The sequence below is a fragment of the Sus scrofa genome, chromosome 2 (assembly GCF_000003025.6).
Source record: "Sus scrofa isolate TJ Tabasco breed Duroc chromosome 2, Sscrofa11.1, whole genome shotgun sequence".
NCBI lineage: Eukaryota > Metazoa > Chordata > Mammalia > Artiodactyla > Suidae > Sus > Sus scrofa.
This window is the reverse complement of record NC_010444.4, coordinates 134,178,514-134,201,535: the sequence shown is the minus strand read 5'-3', so window position 1 is coordinate 134,201,535 and position 23,022 is coordinate 134,178,514. Positions and strand designations below refer to the sequence as shown.

The 23,022-nt window shown below is 38.9% G+C and overlaps 1 protein-coding gene across 1 annotated transcript in view; it reads left to right on the top strand.

Annotated features, from left to right (window-relative positions):
* The window catches only part of MEIKIN (meiotic kinetochore factor), a 104,683-nt gene that overhangs the window by 6,715 nt on the left and 74,946 nt on the right, over positions 1-23,022 (top strand). The window contains exons 4-5 of the mRNA XM_021084744.1: positions 9,525-9,662; positions 18,358-18,477. Coding sequence (XP_020940403.1) covers positions 9,525-9,662; positions 18,358-18,477 — 258 coding nt within the window. The remainder of the gene's footprint in view (positions 1-9,524; positions 9,663-18,357; positions 18,478-23,022) is intronic.

The window sequence follows — 23,022 nt, the reverse complement described above, 5'->3', positions numbered from 1 at the left end:
CATATGCCAGGGGTGCGGCTCTAAAAAGAAAAAATAGGTATATGAAATCAGAAATAAAACATTTTATGAAGGTTTGGGTGATGAATTTAAGGAAATATTCCAAAAGTTGGAAGACATTAAAGAGAAGATAAAAGATAGAAATACTGTAACACAAGTCTGTGAATGTACTAAAACCACCCAATTGGGCACTTTAAAATTTTTAGAGGATGGTGGAGTTCCCATTGTGGCTCAGCAGGTTAAGCACCCGACGTACTGTTCATGAGGATGCAGGTTTGATCGCTGGCCTTGCTCAGTGTGTTAAGGAACTGGCACCGCTGCAAGCTGCGGCATAGATCACAGATAAGGCTCGGGTCCAGTGTTGCCATGGCTGTGGCATAAGCCTGCAGCTCCGATTCCTCCCTAGCCAGGAACTTCCATATGTTGCAGGTACAAGCTTAAAAAGAAAAAAATTTAAAGATTGCTATCTATGGAATATAAAATTTTACATATATATATAAAAATTTTATAAATGTGTGTATGTGTATTTGCTTTTTAGCACCACATCTGCGGCATATGGAAATTCCTAGGCCAGGGGTCGAATCAGAGCTGCAGCTGTCAGCCTAGGCCACAGCCACAGCAACACAGAATCTGAGCTGCATCTGCAACTCACACCACAGCTTAGGGCAACACCAGGTCCTTTCACCCACTGAGCAAGGCCAGAGATCGAACCCGCATCCTCACTACTAGTCAGGTTCATAACCTGCTGAGCCCCAGCAGGAACTCCATGAATTATGTTTCAATAAAGCTGCTATTTTAAAAAGGAAAATAATTAGAAGCTGAGCCCAGGCATTCTCACATCTGAAAAATAGTAGTTCTAAACATTATAAAATAAACAGAAAATAAATTATTTTTTAAATAAATTTTTTTGGAGTATAAGTGACTTAAAATGTTGTTAGTTTTAGATGTACAGTGATGTGAAGCAGTCATACACGTACATATATAGCCATTCTTTTTCAGATTATTTCTCCATGTAGGCTCCACAGAGTACTGAGTAGATTTCCCCGAGCTATGGGTCCTTGTTACCAATCTGTTTTGCATATAGTAGTATGTATATGCCAGTCCCAACCTCCCAATTCATCCCTCCCCCCAGGTGTTTCCCTTTTGATAACCGTAAGTTTAATTTTAAATTTTTGAGTCTTTTTGCTTTTGTGAATCAAGTTCTTTTGTGTCATTTTTATTATATTCTACATACTAATGACCTCATATGATATTTGTCCTTGTCTGACTTACTTTACTTAGTATGATAATCTCTAGGTCCATCCATGTTGCTACAAATGGCAATATTTTATTCTTTTCATATAGCTCAGTAATATTCCATTGTATATATGGACCACATCTTCTTTATCTAGTTCTCTTTTGATGGACATTTAGGTTGCTTCCATCTCTTGGCTATTGTAAATACTGCTGCAGTGAACATTGGAGTGCATGTATCTTTTCAAATTGTAGTGTTCTTCAGATAGATGCCCAGGAGTAGGACTGCTGAATCATGCGGTAGCTCTGTTTAATTTTTTTTAGGTAACCTCCACACTGCTGTCCATAGTAGTTGTACCAACCTACATTCCCATCAGCAGTGCAGGAGTTCCAGAAAGGAAATTATTGAACACATAAAACTAGAAATTTTTTCTAGAATTAAAAATGGTCAAGAAGAGTTCCCATCATGGCGCAGTGGTTAATGAATCCGACTAGGAAGCATGAGGTTGCAGGTTTGATCCCTGGCCTTGCTCAGTGGGTTCAGGATCTCACGTTGCTGTGAGCTGTGGTGTGGGTCGCAGACATGGCTCGCATCCCGAGTTGCTATGGCTCTCATGTAGGCCGGTGGCTACAGCTCCGATTAGATCCCTAGCCTGGGAACCTCCACATGCTGTGGGAGCGGCTCAAGAAAAAGCAAAAAGACCAAATAAATAAATAAAAATAAAAATTGTCATGAGAGTACATACTGAAAGAACTCACCTTCTGCCCATCATAATTAATGAAAAAGATCCATGCCAAGGTACATGATGTAATTTAAAAAATCCTCTCCTAACCTATGCCAGAGGGAGGTCTCTGCCCCCTTCCCCTGTTCCTGGGCCACTTGGGCCCTGCTCCTCAGGTCACTCCCCCACCCCTGGCCCTGGGAAGGAGGCTGCCCATCATCCCTGAGTCATCCCACTCCCAGGGTGTACCATTCCCATGCTCTCCTCTCAGCTGCAATTGAAGGCTTTAACTTTGCACACTTTGAGGTCACAGTTGCATCATTGTATGTAAAATAATCTGAATAAATCAAGAGGTTTTAACGCCAAAAAAAAAAAAAAATCCTCAAGATAGGAGTTCCCTTGTGGCATACCAGGTTAAGGATCCAGCATTGTTATTGCACCCCGGGTTCCTGCCGTGGCACAGGTTTGATCCCTGGCCCAGGAACTTCCATGTTCTGCAGGCATGGTGAAAAAAAACAAAAACCCTTAAATCCTCAAGAAAAAGAACTCCTTTACTCTTCCAGAGCAAAAATTATTGATGGCAAATAAGCAATCATGAATATGAATGGCATTAGACTTCTAGAGCAATTCCAAAAGTTAAAACATGGTAGAAAGATGCATTTTTTTCTGATTTCAGATTTTGCACAGACAGGATAGATCCCCACCCAAAATTTGTTTCAAATTTCAAGGTTAACGATGCTACCCACATACCAAGAGTGTATGGAAAGTTTTATTACTGATATATTGAGGTCTTCTGGAGAGGAAGGTATCTCCTGAGCAGGACTGAAAGTATCTTGGGAAGCAGGGAAAGGAGAGTAGGTTGGGGTTTATAGGTGGTTAGAGAGGGCGGGCCCAGGATAAGTTTTCTTATGAATGGTTTTAACTTGCCAAAAGATGGAGCACCAGAGCTTATCGGCTTGCACAGATATCAGGCATAAGGGCAACATGGAGCAGTAAGGTTTAAATCTGTCAGACACCAAAAAATGCAATCAATGTTTTAAATACTGATCTAGAATGCTTTTTTTTTTTTTTTTTTTTTGTCTTTTTGCTATTTCTTTGGGCTGCTCCTGCGGCATATGGAGGTTCCCAGGCTAGGGGTCGAATCGGAGCTGTAGCTGCCAGCCTACGCTGGAGCCACAGCAACGCGGGATCTGAGCCGCATCTGCAACCTACACCACAGCTCACGGCAACGCCGGATCGTTAACCCACTGAGCAAGGGCAGGGACCGAACCCGCAACCTCATGGTTCCTAGTCGGATTCGTTAACCACTGCGCCACGACGGGAACTCCTGATCTAGAGTGCTTTTTTAAATTATTTTTTTTTTCTCCGTCATAGCTGGTTTACAATATTCTGTCAATTTTCTACTGTACAGCAAGGTGATCCAGTCACACACACACACACACACATACACACACACACACACACACACACACACACACATTCTTTTTCTCACATTATCATCCATCATGCTCCATCATAAGTGACTAGACAGTTTCCAGTGCTATACAGCAGGATCTCATTGCTTATCCATTCCAAAGGCAATAGTTATGCATCTGTTAACCCCAAATTCCCAATCCATCCCATTCCCTTCCCCTCCTCCTTGGCAACCACAAGTCTGTTCTCCAAGTCCATGATTTTCTTTTCTACGGAAAAGTTGATTTGGGCTGCATATTATATTACATATATAAGTGATATCATATGGCGTTTGTCTTTCTCTTTCTGACTTACTTCACTTAGTATGAGAGTCTCTAGTTCCATCCATGTTGCTGCAAATGGCATTATTTTGTTCTTTATTATGGCTGAGTAGTATTCCATTGTGTATATATACCACATCTTCTTTTGTTTGAGTTTTAGAAGGGAAGAATATTTTAATAGCCTTTTCAGATAATCTTTGATAGTAGCAGATCTCAACAAGTGTTTTGTTAAAGGTTAGTTGCCATGTGAAGTCCGAAGTTATATCACTACATTTTTCTTATTCTGGTACGTTAAAGTTTATTGGTCTGTCTTAAAATTTGGATGGATCATTTTCTCATGCATAATTTTGTAACATCATGCTCGTGGTCATTTGGGAAATATAAGTTCACTTAGTTATGCACAAATATTGATAGATTTATTATATGATACCAAAAACCATATTTGTTGAAATCAACACCAATATAATCAGAAAAGTCTCTTTAAGTAATGGGATGCTGTCAAGCTCAAGACGGTAGATATATGTTTGCCAAATTACCAATTCTTCTTGAAAAGTTGAATCTGATCATTGGCAACCAATGCTGTCATTTGTTTTCCCAGGCTCACTGGGTTCAGTTTTGAGGAAATGTCTGCCAGATACCTAAATTCGGATCAGTATAATTTGTCTAGAAATTGTTCTTTCAAGTAAAATTGGTGTTCCATGAAAGTAGTGCCTAAAATCAGCAGGCACCTCAATCACTAAGTGTTTTTATTTTACTTTGATTTGCAGCAGATATATTTATTATTTTCTCATTTTGTCACACAGAATATTTAACCGACGTGGAGAATTTAATAAATCAGTCATTTTATTGCTTCATCAGGGACATTCTTAAGTGAAAATGACTTTTCTATTTTTAACTGGTAGTCTGTTTTTTTTGTTTTTTACTTTTTGTCTTTTTGTCCTTTTAGGGCCACACCTGAGGCATATGGGGTTTCCCAGGCTAGGGGTCTAATCAGAGCTGTAGCCACCGGCCTATTCCTGAGCCACAGCAATGCCAGATCCGAGCCGTGTCTGCAGCCTACACCACAGCTCCCGGCAATGCTGGGTCCTGAACCCACTAAGCAAGGCCAGAGATCGAACCTGCAACCTCATGGTTCCTAGTGGGATTCGTTTCGGCTGAGCCAGGATAGGAACTCCTGTTTGTTTGTTTGTTTGTTTTATCACATCTTCTTAATCCATTCATCTGTCGATGGACATTTAGGTTGTTTCCATGCCTTGGCTATTGTGAATAGTGCTGCAATGAATACGGGTGCATGTATCTTTTTCAAGGGAAGTTTTGTCTGGATATATGCCCAAGAGTGGGATTGCTGGGTCATATGATAGTTCTACATTTAGTTTTCTAAGGTACCTCCATATTGTTTTCCACAGTGGTTGTACCAGTTTACATTCCCACCAACAGTGCAGGAGGGTTCCCTTTTCTCCACACCCTCTCCAGCATTTGTTATTTGTGGGCTTATTAATGATGGCCATTCTGACTGGTGTGAAGTGGTACCTCATGGTAGTTTTGATTTTCATTTCTCTAATAATTAGTGATGTTGAGCATTTTTTCATGTGCATGTTGGCCGTCTGTATATCTTCCTTGGAGAACAGTCTATTCAGATCTTTTCCCCATTTTTCCATTGGGTTGTTGGCTTTTTGCTGTTGAGTTGTATAAGTTGCTTGTATATTTTAGAGATTAAGCCCTTGTCAGTTGCATCATTTGACACTATTTTCTCCCATTCTGTAAGTTGTCTTTTTGGTTTCGTTTGTTGTGCAAAAGTTTGTCAGTTTGATTAGGTCCCATTGGTTTACTTTTGCTCTTATTTCTGTTGCTTTGGGAGATTGAGCTGAGAAAACATTTGTAAGGTTGATGTCAGAGAATGTTTTACTTATGTTCTCTTCCAGGAGTTTGATCAGCCACACTGAATCTTTAACCCACTTAGCAAGCCAGGAATTGAAACTGCATCTTCATGAACACTATGTTGGGTTCTTAATCCACTGAGCCACAATAGAAACTCCTAGAAAACTAATTTAAAATTAAGTAATCAATAACTCAAATGAAAAACAAAAACTTGCAGCAAAAAGGTGATATAATAGAGCTCATAGAACATGGATCAATTGTAAATATATTTATCTTTACATGGATCAATTTGTAAATATAAATAGAATAACAATAGAATAAATAAGATCAGTGAATACATTTAATTTATAAATATAAATCTAGATATTAAAAGAAACAGTAGAGTTAATAGAGTTGAAAATAATTGTCTCTAAGAGGGACATTATGATAGGACATTATAAGAGGAGAGGTTGCACTTTTTGGTAAAAGTCTTGTCAAACTATTTGACTTGTTAAAATGTTGATGATATGTATATATATTTTTCTTTTTTGTCTGCCCTGTGGCATATGGAGTTCCTGGGCCACGGATCAGATCTGAGCTGCAGTTGCCACAGCTGTGGCAACACCAGATTCTTAACCTGCTGTGCTGGGCTGGGGATCAAACCTGCATATCAGCACTCCCAAGACAGTGCCAATCCTGTTGCACCACAGCGGGATCTCCTGTTTACTGTAATTTGATATAAATATAATTTTAAATGCATTTCTAATTTGTGACACCAGGAACACCTTTCTTTTGATACAGTCAGGAACATTTGTTTTTTTTTTTTTTTTTTTTTTTTTTGTCTTTTTGCTATTTCTTGGTCCGCTCCCACAGCATATGGAGGTTCCCAGGCTAGGGGTCGAATCGGAGCTGTAGCCACCAGCCTACGCCAGAGCCACAGCAACGCGGGATCTGAGCCGCGTCTGCAACCTACACCACAGTTCACGGCAACGCCGGATCGTTAACCCACTGATCAAGGGCAGAGACCGAACCCGCAACCTCATGGTTCCTAGTCGGATTCGTTAACCACTGTGCCACGACGGGAACTCCAGGAACATTTGTTTATTGTTTTCTCTACCCAACTGCCCAGATGGTAATTCTGGAGCTTTCCTAATTTCTGAGCCTGGCTTGAGTTCTGGGGTTTGATGGAAGGGAATTTTGAGAGGCGGTAGGCAGGAGAGATTTAACAACTTGGGTGAAAAGGATGACAATGAAGTGAGAAAAGTAAAAAGCAGCAAGGACAAGGAAGGACGCTCTTGGGCCTTTGAAGTAGAGGAAGCATAAGATACTCAGAGGGATATCCTGCCTCTGACTTCTGAGGAGGTTAAGGATGGTGGATTGAGTCAGTCAATTTAAGTGTGGCACTGGTGGCTAAAAGAGGTGGCCAGGTAGGAAACAATTGTCAACTTTTTTTTTTTTTGCTTTTTAAGGCCCCACCCATGGCATATGGAGGTTCCCAGGCTAGGTGTCAAATCGGAGCTACAGTTGCTGGCTTACACCAGCCACATCTGTGAACTACACCACAACTCACAGCAACGCCGGATCCTTAACCCACTGAGCCTCCGTCCTCATGAATGCTAGTTGGGTTTGCTACCAGTGAGCCACAGCAGGAACTCCCAACAATTGTCAACTTTAAGGAGGGAGTTAGAGTAGAAGAGAAGAGGTATGGTGAGGTCAGAGTAGGAAGGACAAAAAGTTATTGTCTCAGGTAGATAATGGATGAGCAGAGATAGGTATGTCAACTCCAGGATGGAAGATAATGGATTTTCAGAGCAGTGCTCTCCTTTCATCCCTTACCCTCCACCTTGCCAGTTTCTATTAGCGTTCACCTATGTTTTGTTTGATAAATGCTGAATGACTATAGCAGGGTGTATCCCCCCTCCCCGGTTTTAAATGATTTTTATTTTTTTCCTTTATAGTTGATTTGCACCCCCCCACCCTTTTTAACTCAACCTTGTGGTTCTTTAAGTACTAATTTCTATCCCCGTCATTTATTGGAAAGGTCTTCATTCTAGGCTGCTGTCACAGGGATGACTTTAAGACCTCCAAGTCTGGGTCCTGTCATGGTGCAACAGAAACGAATCCAACTAGGAACCATGAGGTTGTGAGTTCGATCCCTGGCCTCGCTCGGCGGGTTAAGGATCCGGTGTTGCCATGATCAGTGGTGTAGGTTGCAGATGGGGCTCGGTTGCTGTGGCTGTGGCGTAGGCAGGCAGCTATAGCTCCAATTTGACCCCTAGCCTGGGAACCTCCATATGCCCAGGGTGTGGCCCTAAAAAGACAAAAGACAAAACAAACAAACAAACAAAACCTCTCCAAGTCTGGAAGATTTTCTGTTCAGATATTTTCCCCCATTTCCTATTAGATTGAGTTTTCAGAGTTCTTTATATTTTGGATTCCAGTCCATTTACAAATGTTTTCTCTTAGTCTATGGCTTGTTTTTTCACCTTAACTGTCTCTTTTGAATAAAAGTGTTAAAATTTGAAGTCCATTTTATCACTGCTATTGCTTTATGAATCATCCTTTTAGTTATATCTAAGAAATCTTTGCCTAATTCAATGTCATGAAGATTTTTCTCCTCTGTGTTTACTTCTAGAAGTTTTTATTTACGTTTAAAACTATGGTGCATTTATAGTTAATTTTTTATGTGATGGAAGAGAGGAGTGTTTTGCTTTTGCATGTGGATATACAGTTGTTGCAGAGTAATTTGTTTAAAAGAATATCCTTTCTCCATTGAATTACCTTTGAGTCTTAGTCAAAAATCAGTTGCTCATATATGTCTGGGCTGTCTGTCCAGTTCCTTTGAGCTATGTTCCTTTGAGTCTATGTTTTTGTTCATTGTTTTTAAAATGGAATAACTAGGAGTTCCCTTCGTGGCGCAGTGGTTAACGAATCCGACTAGGAACCATGAGGTTGCGGGTTTGATCCCTGCCCTTGCTCAGTGGGTTAACGATCTGGCGTTGCCGTGGGCTGTGGTGTAGGTTGCAGACACGGCTCGGATCCCGTGTTGCTGTGGCTCTGGTGTAGGCTGGTGGCTACAGCTCTGATTAGACCCCCTAGCCTGGGAACCTCCCTATGCCGTGGGAGCAGCCCTAGAAATGGCAAAAAAGACAAAAAATAAATATATAAATAAAATAAAATGGAATAACTAGAATCACTCTTTCTTCTCCTCAGCAAGTTAGCTTACAGTTAGTGGGTTACTTATATATAAAAATTGCATTTTTAGTCAAGAATTAAAACTGAACCAAAATATGGATGGAATAAGTTATAAAACTTTGAAAAACAACAAAGGTTTATAAAGCATTTTCTCCATATCAAAAGCAGAATTCTTTTCTTTTTTTTTTTTTTTTTTTAACCTTTTTAGGCCCTCACCACGGTATATGGAGGTTCCATATGGAACTGGAGCTATAGCTGCTGGCCTATACCACAGCCACAGCAACACAGGATCCAAGCCTATCTGCAACCTATACCACAGCTCATGGCAACGCTGGATCCTGAACCCACTGAGCGAGGCCAAGGACCAAACCCGCAGCCTCATGGCTCTTAGTCGGATTCGTTAACCACTGCGCCACGACGGGAACTCCCGATCGTGGAGTTCAGCCTATACCACAGCCACAGCAACACAGGATCTGAGTTGTATCTGCAACCTACACCACAGCTCATGGCAACGCTGGATCCTGAACCCACTGAGCAAGGCCTTGGATCAAACCTGCACCCTCATGGACGTTAGTCAGATTCATTTCCACTGAGCCATGATGGAAACTCCCAGAATTATTTTCTAAGGTTAAAATTAAAGCTGTGTACAATAGTATGCCTTTTCATTTGTATATGTCATTTTACATTATTTGTATATAACTGCATTACATTTCTATACATTTGAGTTTTTAGGATTTCGAATCTGTTTATTATTGAACCATTTTACCCTTTTTTTATTATTCCATAGGACTAAGTTTGCAGCATGATGTTTCTAGCTCTCTTCTGAGTTATTCAGTCACAGACTCTTATACGGAATACAAGAGTTCTGAAGAGAGTTTAAGTAGCTTCCCATCACCTGAACTCTTCAGAGGATCAGATTATTTAGGTGAGATGATAATTTTAAGTTGCTTCATTGTTTCTCTGTCCACAAACTCTGCAGTGAATAATACTCCTTTTGAGAAAGTGTACTTATCTTCCTCACTAAAACCTTCTTCTGCCCACTATCCATGGTGTTTCATGCCTAGTCACATAGGACTGTAGATCAGAAGACCTCAGATCAGGGAGTTCTTTGTGGCTCAGCAGATTAAGGATTCAGTGTTGTCACTGCTGTGGCTCTGGTTACAGCTGTGGCATAGATTTGATCCCTGGTCCAGGAACTTTCTCATGCCATAGGCATAGCCCAAAAAAACCCCACAAAAAAACAAACAAAAAACCCCTCAGAGCAAGGAGGAAGGAAAAAGGAATCAGCATTTACATGTAACACATATCCAGCTATTAAGCAGTTTGCATGTAACGTATGTATACTTGTAACTTTGAACTATGGACTATCTTTTTTTCCTACACTTCTCTTACTTTTCAGAAAATAACTCAAATGTTGACTAGAGCATCTCCCTGCTTGAATTTTTTCTACGAATTAACAGTTATTTGTGTGTACTATATATACTATAATTAAGAGCCTATGGTTAATGATGCAGATTGAACGCATGCCTTCCTCCACAATTTTTTACAGTGTCTTTTTTTTTAAGGCATAAATACATAAGATTAAAGAGAATTGGAAAGAATAAAGCATAAAGTCTGGAAAGCTAGAGAGAAAATGGTCTAATAAAGTAGACTTGAAAAGCTGAATCCTAAATCAACAATGAGAATTCCCGAGAAATAAGCCATTCTGTACCATGGTATCCCAGAAAAACTTCCAACCTGGCTTGTAAAATACTTGTAAAAAGATAGGTCCAAAGCATGAAAGATATGGCATGTTCTCCTTTCCTTCTCAAGTAGAGCCTAGAGATTTATTCTTTGGGATGTTTTGAAGCAGAGGGACTCTGGACTGGAGGATACTAGGCACTAATAATAGCAAGGATACCATGGCATTTTGAAATATTGGTCTCATTTACTCATTCCCCTGCCGGTAGTATTATATAGCCACACCCTTGTCATAGCCTCAGGGTGGGTAAAGTGTACTTTCTCACTATTTGGCTTTGGGATTGGCCTTGTGACTTACTTTCAGCAATAGGATACCAGTTAGTGAAACGTAAGTAAAACTTTAAAATATGCATGCATGGTTGGCCTTGTCCATATACCCTTTGCCATTCTGAGAAGAATACAGATCTTCCACTTAGGATGGAAAAAATTGTAAGTTAAACCATTCTAAGTCAGGGACTATATATGTGTATGTATGTGTGTGTGTGTGTGTGTGTGTGTGTGTGTGTGTGTGTACCTCCTAATTAGCTTCTACTCTACCTGGGACTCCAGAAGGAGAGATATAGAGCAGGATAGTCCCAGGCAGACTACACACTTCACAGAGCTGTCCTATCTGATCAGCAGACCCTGTGATCTAAAACAGAGCTGCTTGAGCTAAACAGTAGACATGGGTATAAAAAATAAATGCTTTCATATTATGCCACTGAGATTTCAGGGTTACTTATTAGATAGAAAAATCTAACTGCTTCAGATACTGTAGTGAATGCAGAAAGGGGTAATTAAACAAAAGTATATATTCCAAATTGTGTGACCTGTTCACCCAATGAATGCCTAGTCTCATCCTCACCCAGCAGCCCATTTCTCTGCTCAGCTTCCAGAATACTAGCAACCACTCTTGAACCTTCCAGTCAGCAGAAATGGAAGTATTCTCTCAGAAATCGGATCAACTTCTAAGAAAGTATCTAAAGATACTGGACTCAGTAGTCCTTCAATGAAACTAATAAGAACCCTACAGTGAACCTGCCTATGTAACAAACCCCAACTGAACCATAGAGATACCACTTAGCCTTTTAGGGCCCCCTCTCAAATATGAACAGAGAGCCAAGGACTACCAGACCTCCAAGGAAACTCTAACATAAGATATAAAGATCAATGAAGCTAAATATGGTAGCAAGTCAGTAAGATATTGAAATAGGAAGCCCTAGACTCACCTTTGCCTATGGAACCCGCCAATTCAACAACAATGCATGAACTAATTTCCTTTGTGAGAAATCTCAAAACTAATTGAGGGGCTCCTGCACCCTAAGAAAGCTTGAGACCAGTCACATCAAAGCCAGTAGGAAAATGCAAGACACCCTTTCACTGTAATTCATACCCCTAGCACAGTGCCATACAATTGGCAGGAAATCTTCAGCTTCCAGCTTCTCCCTAGGAAGAAAGGAAAAGAGCTGAACCATGTATCTTGGCAGGAAATCTTCAGCTTCCAGCTTCTCCCTAGGGAGAAAGGAAAAGAGCTGAACCATGTATCAGTCATTGTAAATTTTCTGTGAATGGCCAAAGAATTGGTTCCTGTCTTGTCTGCCTCAGGCTACTGATGGGACCTGACATACTCTAAAAGTATGATGGGTGCTAAAACAAAGCTTGCAGTTTGTTCTAGCATGAAAATATTCACTGGTCGAAGATTCTGTCTGGGAAGGGAAAGAGTTGGACTGTGCATATCATTCCAAGATTTCCAGTGCCTGCCCAAGGGAATAGCTTTTGTCTCACATGTCCTGTAGCACTCATGAGATTTGCTGTATTCTAGATGCCTCATGGCCGCTAAGATCCAAAGACCATGATTTGAATTAGAAAGATGTTTTGAGAGAGCAGACTGGTGAAGGTTTTTTCCTGTACAAGGCCTGTCTGTGAAGACTTAGAGAGGTGGCTGTATTTTCTAATGTGCAGACGCCAACACAAATACTTAAAGAAAAAGAAGAAGTTGGGTAATGAGGACCTGCTGTTCAACACAGAAAAAGCTACTCAGTACTTTTGTAATAACCTGTATTGGAAAAAAAGACGATATATTTGTGTGTATGACTGAATCACTTTGCTATTCCCCCGAAACTAATACAACATTGTAAGTCAGTTATACGCCAATCAAATTAAAAATTTTTTTAAAGAAGAAGAAACAAGGAAACATGGTCTAAAACATGAAATAACATAAAGCTTCAGAAACTGACCCTAATTAAATGGAGATATATGAGCTACCTGACAGAGAATTCAAAACAATTGTCATAAGTATGTTCAGTAAATGTTCATAAAGAGCCCAGAAGAACAGTACATGGAAAAAGCAAGAATTTTAAGAAAGCAGGAAAAAAAGAATGAAACAGAATCTTAGAGCTGAGGAAAACAATAAATGAACTTAAAAATCCAATAAAAGGGATTGGACTAGCAAACTCACAGATAAGTCATTTGAAATGATCTAGTCAGAGGAGCAAAAGAAAAAGAATATAAAAGAGTGAGGGAAGTTTGAGACTTAAGGAGCACAATAGAACAGATAAATATATGCATTGCAGGAGTCCCATAGGAGGAAAGGAGGTGAGGAGGGAGAGAGGGAAAGAGAAAGAGCCAGAAGGCTTTTTCATAGAAATAGTGGCTGAAATCTTCCCGAATCTGAAAAAGGAAATGTACATCCAGAGCCCAACTAAACCTCAAAGAGGATGAATCAAAGAAATTCACACAGGCCTCATATAATCACATTGTCATAAGACGAAGACAAAGAATTTTGAAGTCATCAATTAAAAAGTGACTTAATATGTATAAGGGGACCCTGTTAGACTATCAATGAATTTCTCAGCAGAAATCTTGCAGTCTAGAAGGGAGTGGAATGATACAGTCAGAATGCTAAGAAGAAAAAATACTATAATAAGTAAAACTGTCCTAAAGAAGTGAGGCTAAGATAAAGAATTTTCCAGACAAACAAACGCTGAAGGATTTAATCATCATTAGACTTACCTTATAAGAAATGCTAAAGGGAGTTCTTCAGGTTGAAACAGAGGACTCTAAACAGCAACATAAAAGCATGTGAAAGTGTAAAACTTGCTGGTAAGTATATAGACGAAAAACACACTACTACTAGAATAGTGATATATAAATCTCTTTTAATTCTAGTATAAAAGTTAAATGACAGAAATATCAAGTATTGCTATAGCTATAAACATATGCTAAAGGCTATACTATATAAAAAGATGTAAATTATAACATCAGTATTAACGAAGTGTGTTTGAGGTGTGAAGTAAAGGTGTAGAGTTTTTGTTGTTATCTACTTAAAGTAGAGTTAAAACTGTGGTTTTTTTTTTGTTTTGTTCTGTTTTTTGTCTTTTTAGGGCTGCCCCTCGGCATATGGAGGTTCCATATGCTAGGGGTCACATCGAATCTACAGCTGCCAGCCTATGCCACAGCCATAGCAATGGGTGATCCGAGCCACGTCTGTGACCTATACCACAACTCGCTGCAACGCCAGATCCTTAATCCACTGAGCAAGGACAAGGATTGAACCTGCATCCTCATGGATTCTAGTTGGGTTCATTAACTGCTGAGCCATGAAGGGAACTTCCTAAAGCTGTTTTATGTAATTCCCATAGTAACCCCCCAAAAATACCTATAGAAGATACATAAGAGCAAATTGGAAAGAAATCAAAACATATCGATATAAATCAATGAAAGACAAAGGAACATGGCAAGGGAGGAAAGAGGGGCAAAAAAACTACAAAACAGAAAACAAAATTGTAACAGTAAATTCTTCTCTATCAATAATACCTGTAAATAATTAATAGATTAAGCATAAATAGATTAAACCCAATCAGAAGACACAAAGCATGACTGAGTAGATTGAAAAAAATCCATCTGTATACCATCTATAAAGGATTCACTTTAGATTTAATTGCACACATAGACTGAAAGCACATAGATGGGAAAAGATACTCCATGCAAATGGTGACCAAAGGAGAACAAGAGTGGCTATACTTATATCAGATAAAATAGACTTTATTTTATTTTTTTATTTTTTTATTTTTTTTTTTGTTGTTGTTGTTATTGTTGCTATTTCTTGGGCCGCTCCCACGGCATATGGAGGTTCCCGGGCTAGGGGTTGAATCGGAGCTGTAGCAACCAGCCTACGCCAGAGCCAGAGCAACACGGGATCCGAGCCGCGTCTGCAACCTACACCACAGCTCACGGCAACGCCGGATCGTTAACCCACTGAGCAAGGGCAGGGATCGAACCCGCAACCTCATGGTTCCTAGTCGGATTCGTTAACCGCTGCACCACGATGGGAACTCCAAAATAGACTTTAAATAAGAAACTATTATAAGAGAAAAGAAGGACATTATATACTTTTAAAAGTGTCAATTAGAAACATGTAACAATTTTAAATAAATATTTACCCAACATCAGAGCACCTATTACATAAAGCAGACACTGACAGAACTGAAGGAAAGAATAGGCAGCAATACAATAGGAGACTTCAGTAACCCTACTTTTAATAATAGATAGAATATCCAGACAGAAAATTAACCCTTACTGATTTCAAGATAGATTGCAAAGCTACAGTAAATATAACAGTATAGTACTGACATAAAGACAGGCATATAGAACAGTAGGACAGAATAGCGAGCCCAGAACTAAATCCATGTCGATCTTTGACATCGCTGCCAAGAACACATGTAGTATGAGAGTCTCTTCGACAAATGATGTTGGCAGAATTGGATATTCACATACAAAATAATTAAATTGGACCTTTATATCATACACAAATCAAGCGTTAAGACTTCAACATGAGACCTGAAACTAAAACTCCTATAAGAAAACACAGGGGGAAAGCTTCATCAAAATTGTTCTTGCTAATGATTTCTTGAATGTGGTGAAAAAAGCAAAATTAGACAAGTGGGCCTAGGTAAAACTAAGAAGCTTTTGCACAGCAAAAGAAACAATCAGTAGAGTATAAAGGCAACCTATAAAAAGGGATAAAATATTGAACATCACATATCTGATAAGGGATTAATATGAAAAATATATAGGAAACTCTCACAACTCAATAGTAAAAAGAAATCCAAATTACCTGATTAAAAATTGGCACGAGTTCCCTATGTGGATCAGTGGTTAGCGAATCTGACTAGGATCCATGAGGATGTGGATTCGAACCCTGGCCTCGCTCTCTGGGTTAAGGATCTGGTGTTGTTGTGAGCTGTGGTGTAGGTTGCAGACATGGCTTGGATCCAACGTTGCTGTGGCTATAGTGTATGTAGCCCAGCAGCTGCATCTTCGATTCAACCCCTAGCCTGGTAAACTGCCATATGCTGCAGGTATTAAAAAAAAAAAAAAAAAAAAAAAAGGCAAAGGGGAGTTCCTATTGTGGCACAGTGGAAAGTAATCCAACCAGGATTCATGAGGATGCAGGTTCGGTCCCTAGCCTCACTCAGTGAGTTGGGGATCTGGCATTGCTGTGAGGTGTGGTGTAGGTCGCAGATGTGACTCAGATCCCTTGTTGCTGTGGCTGTGGCATACGCTGACAGCTGTAACTTCAATTTGACCCCTAGCCTGGGAAGTTCCTGTGCTGCAGATGCTCCCCTTAAAAAAAAAAAAAGAGACTTGAATGGACATTTCTGCCAAAGAAGACATTCTTATGGCCAACAGGTATATGCAGGGAAATGTAAGTCAAGATCGCAGTGAGGTATCACCTCACCACTGTTAGAATTGTTATTATATAAAAAAGGCTAAGTGTTGGTAAGGATGTGAGAAATTGGAATCCTCGTACACTGTTGATGGGACTATAAAATGGTGAAGTTGTATTGGAAAGCAGTATGGAAAGTTACTTGAAAAATTAAAAATATAGGGCGTTCTTGTTGTGGCTTAGTGGTTAACAAATCTGTTTAGGAACCATGAGGTTGTGGGTTTGATCCCTGGCCTCGCTCTCTGGGTTAAGGATCCGGCATTGCCGTGAGCTGTCATGTAGGTCGCAGACGCTGCTCGGATCCCGAGTTGCTGTGGCTGTGGTGTAGGCCAGCAGCTACAGCTCTGATTAGTCACTTGGCCTGGGAACCTCCATATGCCACGAGTGCAGCCCTAGAAAAAAAAATTAAAAAATAAAAATAATGGAGGAATGGATAAAGAAAATATAGTGTATACATACAATGGAATATTATTCAGCCTTAAAAAGGAAGGAAATCCTGCCATATGCAATAGCATGGATGAACTCTGAGGACATTACCCTAAGTGAAATAAGCCAGTCATAAGAAGAGAAAATGATTCCACTTTAAGTAGTCAAATTCATAGAAGTAGAGTAGAATGTTGGTTGCCAGGGCCTAGGAAGGGGGGATGTGAGGAGCTGCCATTCAACAAGCTATAGTTTCGTTTATGCAAGATGAATAGGTTCTAGTGATTTAGTGCACAACACTGTGCCTATAGTTAACAACACTATATTGTACTCTTACAAATTTGAGGATGTCTCAATGTTAAGTGTTCTAACCCCCATAAAATTAAAAAAAAAAATTACCCAAACAGAAATAGAAACAAAAGGAGAGGAAAATATGGGGAAAAAAGTCTTCATTGAGATATGTATGTATTGAATGGGAGTAAGATGCTGTAAAAAGGAATACCCAGAGAACAAATTAGATGCAGTTGCAGAATGGAAAACTCAATAAAAGGATTAGAAGATATGTTGAGACTTCCCATGGGAAAAAAGGAAGAGTGAAAAAAATCAAAAGTATAGAAAAAAAGGTAGAGAAGCAGTATATGAAATCTAATATCAAATAGGAGTTCCAGAAAAAAATAGGAAGAAAATTATCGTAGGTATTCAAGAACATTTTCTAGAGCTAAAGAATATGATTTCTGCATTTAAAGGGCTATACTCTGCCTGGTAGTAGATGAAAAACACCAACAAAGAGCATTATGGAATTTCAGAATATCGAAGGATGAAATATATGGAATGGATTTATACAATTTAATAGAGTTTATAACTAAAGAGATGAAAATACAGAGAAAAACTAAACAAAGAAAACTTTTATTGGCTCCAGGTAAAACAAAAGGTGGTCATGGTATACCACACGAGTAAATAGCATTTTATGGCAACTTATATAATCTTAATGTCTACATGGAATATTATTCTAACTACACATATGATATAATAACATGAGGATAATGGGAAGTGTGGGAAAAAGGAAATATAAGAGAGGATAGCCTCATACTTCCATAGTGGGAAGTAATGGAAAACTTAGAACTGACATCAAGTAATAGCAGTTTGTTATTGAGTAATATGATAGTTAATGGTACATAGGTATAACTTTTATGTATAAATTATACATAAAATAAGAAAGGCAAACCCCATGTGCGATACCTCTACCTTAGATCAATAATCTTTATAAGGCAAAAATCTGTGAAAGAAAGCGGGTTAGAGCACTGCAATAGCCCAGATGTCCTGATGCCATTAAGGTTTGTCATTTTTTTTTTTTTTTTTCTGTCTCACCCAAGACGTTCTTCAGTTACCATAGCTTGGTATTGGCTGGCGACCTGAGTTGGGGAGAAAAAGGTATCCTACCACATGGGTGCTGTTATTCAAAATTTTGTGCCATTTCTCCTTGCCTTTTTATTTTATTTTATTCTTTTTAGGGCCACACCTGTGGCATATGAAGTTCCCAGGCTAGGGGTTGAATCACAGCTATAGCCGCTGGCCTGCATCACAGCCACAGCCACTCCAGATCTGAGCCAAGTCTGTGACCTAAACCATAGCTCACGACAACAATGGATCCTTAACCCATTGACCCTGGCCAGGGATAGAACCCACATCCTCCTAGGTGGGTTTGTTACTGCTGAGCCACAACAAGAACTCCAAATCCTTGTCTTTTCAGATTGGGAGTGTCCCATGTTGGAAGAAAATGTAATATGTAAGAATTCTACTCTTTTGGACACCAGTAAAGCAGTAGCAATAGAGAAGGCACCTCAATTTTCAAATCTCTCAGCAATTTTAGGTAAGTTTCACATTCTTTTTCCTCATGTCTCGGGGGGAAACCCTTGTCTATATTGAAAAATCAAACTGTTTTTTCTTTTGAATGATTTCTAAGTTAAATTAATCAGTTAGGATTACCTGTGGCTACACATAATATCTAACAGTAAGTAGCTTAAGCACATATAGGTTTACTTTTTAAAAACATTTATTTTGAACTGTAGACTTGCAGAAAAACTACAGAAGTAATACAGAGGGTTCCCACATACCTCCCACCCAGCTTTCCATAATGTTATCTTTAACCCTGGTGCAATGATCAGAATCAGGAAATTAACGTTGGTGTTAAAACTATTAAGTAAACTATAGACCTTATTCATGTTTTCACCAGTTTTTCCACTAATGTCTTTTCTTCTATTTAGGATCCTATCTAGAATGCTACATTGCATTAGATTATTATTTTTCTCTTAGTCTACTGCATTCTGTGACAGATCCTTTGTCTTTCTTTGTTTTTCATAATCTTGATACTTTTGAAGACTACTGATCAGTTATCTTTATAATGTCCTTCAATTTGAATTTGTCTAGTGTTTTCTCATTATTAGAATTAGATTATGCAATTTTAATAAGAAAAATATATTTTAAAAATATATACATATAAACACTTTGTATCTGTTAATCCCATACTGCTTATTTGTCCCTCCCTGCCTCTTTTCTCTTTGGTTACTGTAATTTTGTTTTCTCTGTCTGTGAGTCTGTTTCTTATATAGATTAATTTATATTATTTTTTAGATTCCACATATAAGTGATTTCATATAATATTTGCCTTTCTCTGCTGACTTACTTCACTAAATATAATATCCTTTAGGTTTGTCCATGTTACTGCAAATGGCAATATTCCATTCTTTTTTATGACTGAATAGTATTCCATTATATATATATGATTTATATATATATATATATCACATTTTTTTTCACAGTATGGAAGCACTTATTTAAATTAAAATTTTTTGCCACAATTCAAAATATTATTTATGTAAACATCCACATACAAAATCATGCATGGATGCAGCTCAGATCTGGTGTGGCTGTGGCTGTGGTGTAGGCCAGCAGCTGTAGCTCTGATTCGACCCCTAGCCTGGGAACCTACCTACGCCATGGGTGTGGCCCTAAAAAGAAAAAAAAAATCAGTGAGGGCTTGAAATGACTTATCTAAAGAAACCATGGCTTGGTGTGGATAAGCAATGAGATCCTGCTGTAGAGCAGAGGGAATTATTTCTGGTCACTTGTGATGGAACGTGATGGAGGATAATGTGAGAAAAAGAATGTATATACATATATATGTATGATTGGGTCACTTTGCTGTACAGCAGAAACTTTGCAAATCAATTATAAATTTAAAAAAATCATGCATGAAAAACTACCTATCAATTTCTAGATATTAGCTATCCCTTTGGAGGATGGGGGAAAGGTGAGGTCATATTGTATTTATTTATTTATTTATTTATTTATTTTTTTGTCTTTTTGTTGTTGTTGTTGCTATTTCTTGGGCCGCTCCCGCGGCATATGGAGGTTCCCAGGCTAGGGGTTGAATCGGAGCTGTAGCCACCGGCCTACACCAGAGCCACAGCAACGCGGGATCCGAGCCGCGTCTGCAACCTACACCACAGCTCATGGCAACGCCGGATCGTTAACCCACTGAGCAAGGGCAGGGACCGAACCCGCAACCTCATGGTTCCTAGTCGGATTCGTTAACCACTGCGCCATGACGGGAACTCCCATATTGTATTTATTTCTTAAAAGATAATTGAAACAAATATGTCACAATGATAGCCCCTGTTTAATCTTGAGGAAAGTACCCGGGTGTCTGTTTATTGTCTGTTCCCTCTCTTGCTTGATGAGACAAAGAAGCTGTTTGGAGGAACAGTGCTGAGGAACAGTTCACACTCAGGAACAGTGTGAAGCACAGAGATGAAGAAAATTCTCAGTTTAAAAAAAAATTTAGGAGTTCCCATCATGGCTCAGAGGAAATAAATCTGACTAGTATCCATGAGGATGCAGGTTCAATCCCTGGCCTCACTCAGTGGGTTAAGGATATGGCATTGCCATGAGCTGTGGTGTAGGTCACAGAGGTGGCTCGGATCTGATGTTGCTGTGGCTGTGGCGTAGGGTGGCGGCTACAGCTCTGATTCAACCCCTTGCCTGGGAACCCCCATATGCTGCAGGTGCAGCCCTAAAAAGACAAAATAAAATAAGAAAATAAAAAAAAATTATTAGAGTATTGTCGATTTACAATGTTATGTTTCAGGTGTATAGCAAAGTGATTCGGTAATATATATACACATATACATATATCCATTCTTTTTCAGATGATTTTCCTATATAGGTTATTACAGAATACTGAGTATAGTTCCTTGTGCTAAATAGTAGATCTTGGTTGGTTATCTATTTTATATATAGTAGTGTGTTTATGTTAATCCCAAACTCCTAATTTATCCCTTTCCACCATATTTCCCCTTTGGTAACCATAAGTTTGTTTTAAGAATCTTTATGTTTTGTAAATCAATTCATTTTGTCATTTTTTTTAAATTCCACATATAAATGATATCATATGATATTTCTCTGTCTCCCTTTTTATTTATTTATTTATTTATTTGCCACACTCATGGCACATGGAAGTTCCCAGGCCAGGGATCAAACCTGCACCCCAGCAGCAACGCAAGCCACTGATGGGACAACACTGGATCCTTAACCTTCTGCAACAAAAGGGAACTCCTGATAATGTTTTTCTCTGTTCGACTTACTTCATTTGTGTGATAATCTCCAGGTCCATCCATGTTGTTGCAGATGGCGTTATTTTATGGCCGAATAATATTCCATTGTGTATGTGGGGGGGTTGGGGTTAGGGTTAGGGGTTAGGGTTAGGATTAGGTTAATATATATATATTACATCTTCTTTATTCTTGTCGTTAGACATTTAGGTTGCTTCCATGTCTTGGCTATTGTACATAGTGCTTCAGTGAACATCAGGGTGCATGTATCTTTTTGAAGTAGAGTTTTCATCTTTTCTGAATGTATACCCAGGAGTGGGATTGCAGGATTGAATGGTATCTCGATTTTAAGTTTTTACAGTTTTCTGTAGTAGCTGTACCAGTTTACATTCCTACCAACAGTATAGCAGGTTTCCTTTTCTCCACACCATCTCCAGCATTTTTGGTAGACTTTTTCATGATACCCACTCTGACAAATGTGAAGTAATATCTCACTGTGTTTTTGATTTGTATTTCTCTAATAATTTGTGATGTTGAGCATCTTTTCATGTGCTTGTTGGCCATGTGTCTTCTTTGTAAAAATGTCTATTTAGGTCTTCTGCCCATTCTTTAATTTTATTTATTTTTTTGTCTTTTTCTAGTGCCGCACTCATGGCATATGGAGGGTCCCAGGTTAGGGGTCTAATCGGAGCTGTAGTAGCCGGCCTACGCCAGAGCCACAACAACGCAGGATCCAAGCCGAGTCTGCAATCTATACCACAGCTCATGGCAATGCCAGATCCTTAACCCACTGAGTGAGGCCAGGGATGGAACCCGCAAGCTCATGGTTCCCAGTCGGATTCATTAACCTCTGAGTCACTACGAGAACTCCCTTTCTGCCCATTTTTTGATTTGAGTTTGTTTTTTGATATTAGTTCCATGACCTGTGTGTGTTTATTGGATATTAAGCTCTTGTTAGTCATGTCATTTGCAAATATTTCCCCCATTCTGTGGTTGTCTTTTCATTTTGTTTATGGTTTCCTTTGATGTTCAAAAGCTTTAAGTTTAATTAGGCTCAATTTGTTTGTTTTTGTTTTGATTTCTTTTGCCTTAGGCATCTAATCTTAGAAGATATTGCTGTGATTAATGTCCAAGAATGTTTTGCCTATGTTCTCTTCTAGGAGTTTTAATGTTGTTATGTTTTATATTTATGTCTTTAAACCATTTTGAGTTTATTTTTGTATATGGTGTGAGGAAGCGTTCTATTTACATGTAGCTATCCAGCTTTACCAGCACCACTGTTGAAGAGACTCTTTTCTTCATTACGTATTCTTGCCTCCTTTATTGTAGATTAATTGACCATGGGTGTGTGAATTTATTTCTCAGTTTTCTATTCTGTTCCATTGATCTATATGTCTCTTTTTGTGCCAGTACCAAGCTGTTTTGATTACTGTAGCTTTGTAGTATTGTCTGAAGTCTGAAAGGGTTAAGCCTCCTGCTTTGTTCTTTTTTATCAGGTTTGCTTTGGCAGTATTGGTCTTGTGGTTCCATATGAATTTTTGGATTATTTGTTCTTGTTCTGTGAAAAATGTCATGGGCATTTTGATAGGGGTTGCATTAAATCTGTAGATGGCCTTGGGTTGTATGGATATTTTAACAATATGAATTCTTCCAGTGCAAGAACATGAGGTATCTTTTCATTTTGTAAATTCATCTTCACTTTCCTTAATCAGTGTTTTATAGTTTTTAGCATATAGGTCTTTCACCTTCTCGGCTAAATTTATTCTTAGGTGTTTTTTTGATGTGATTTTTAATAAGACTTTTTA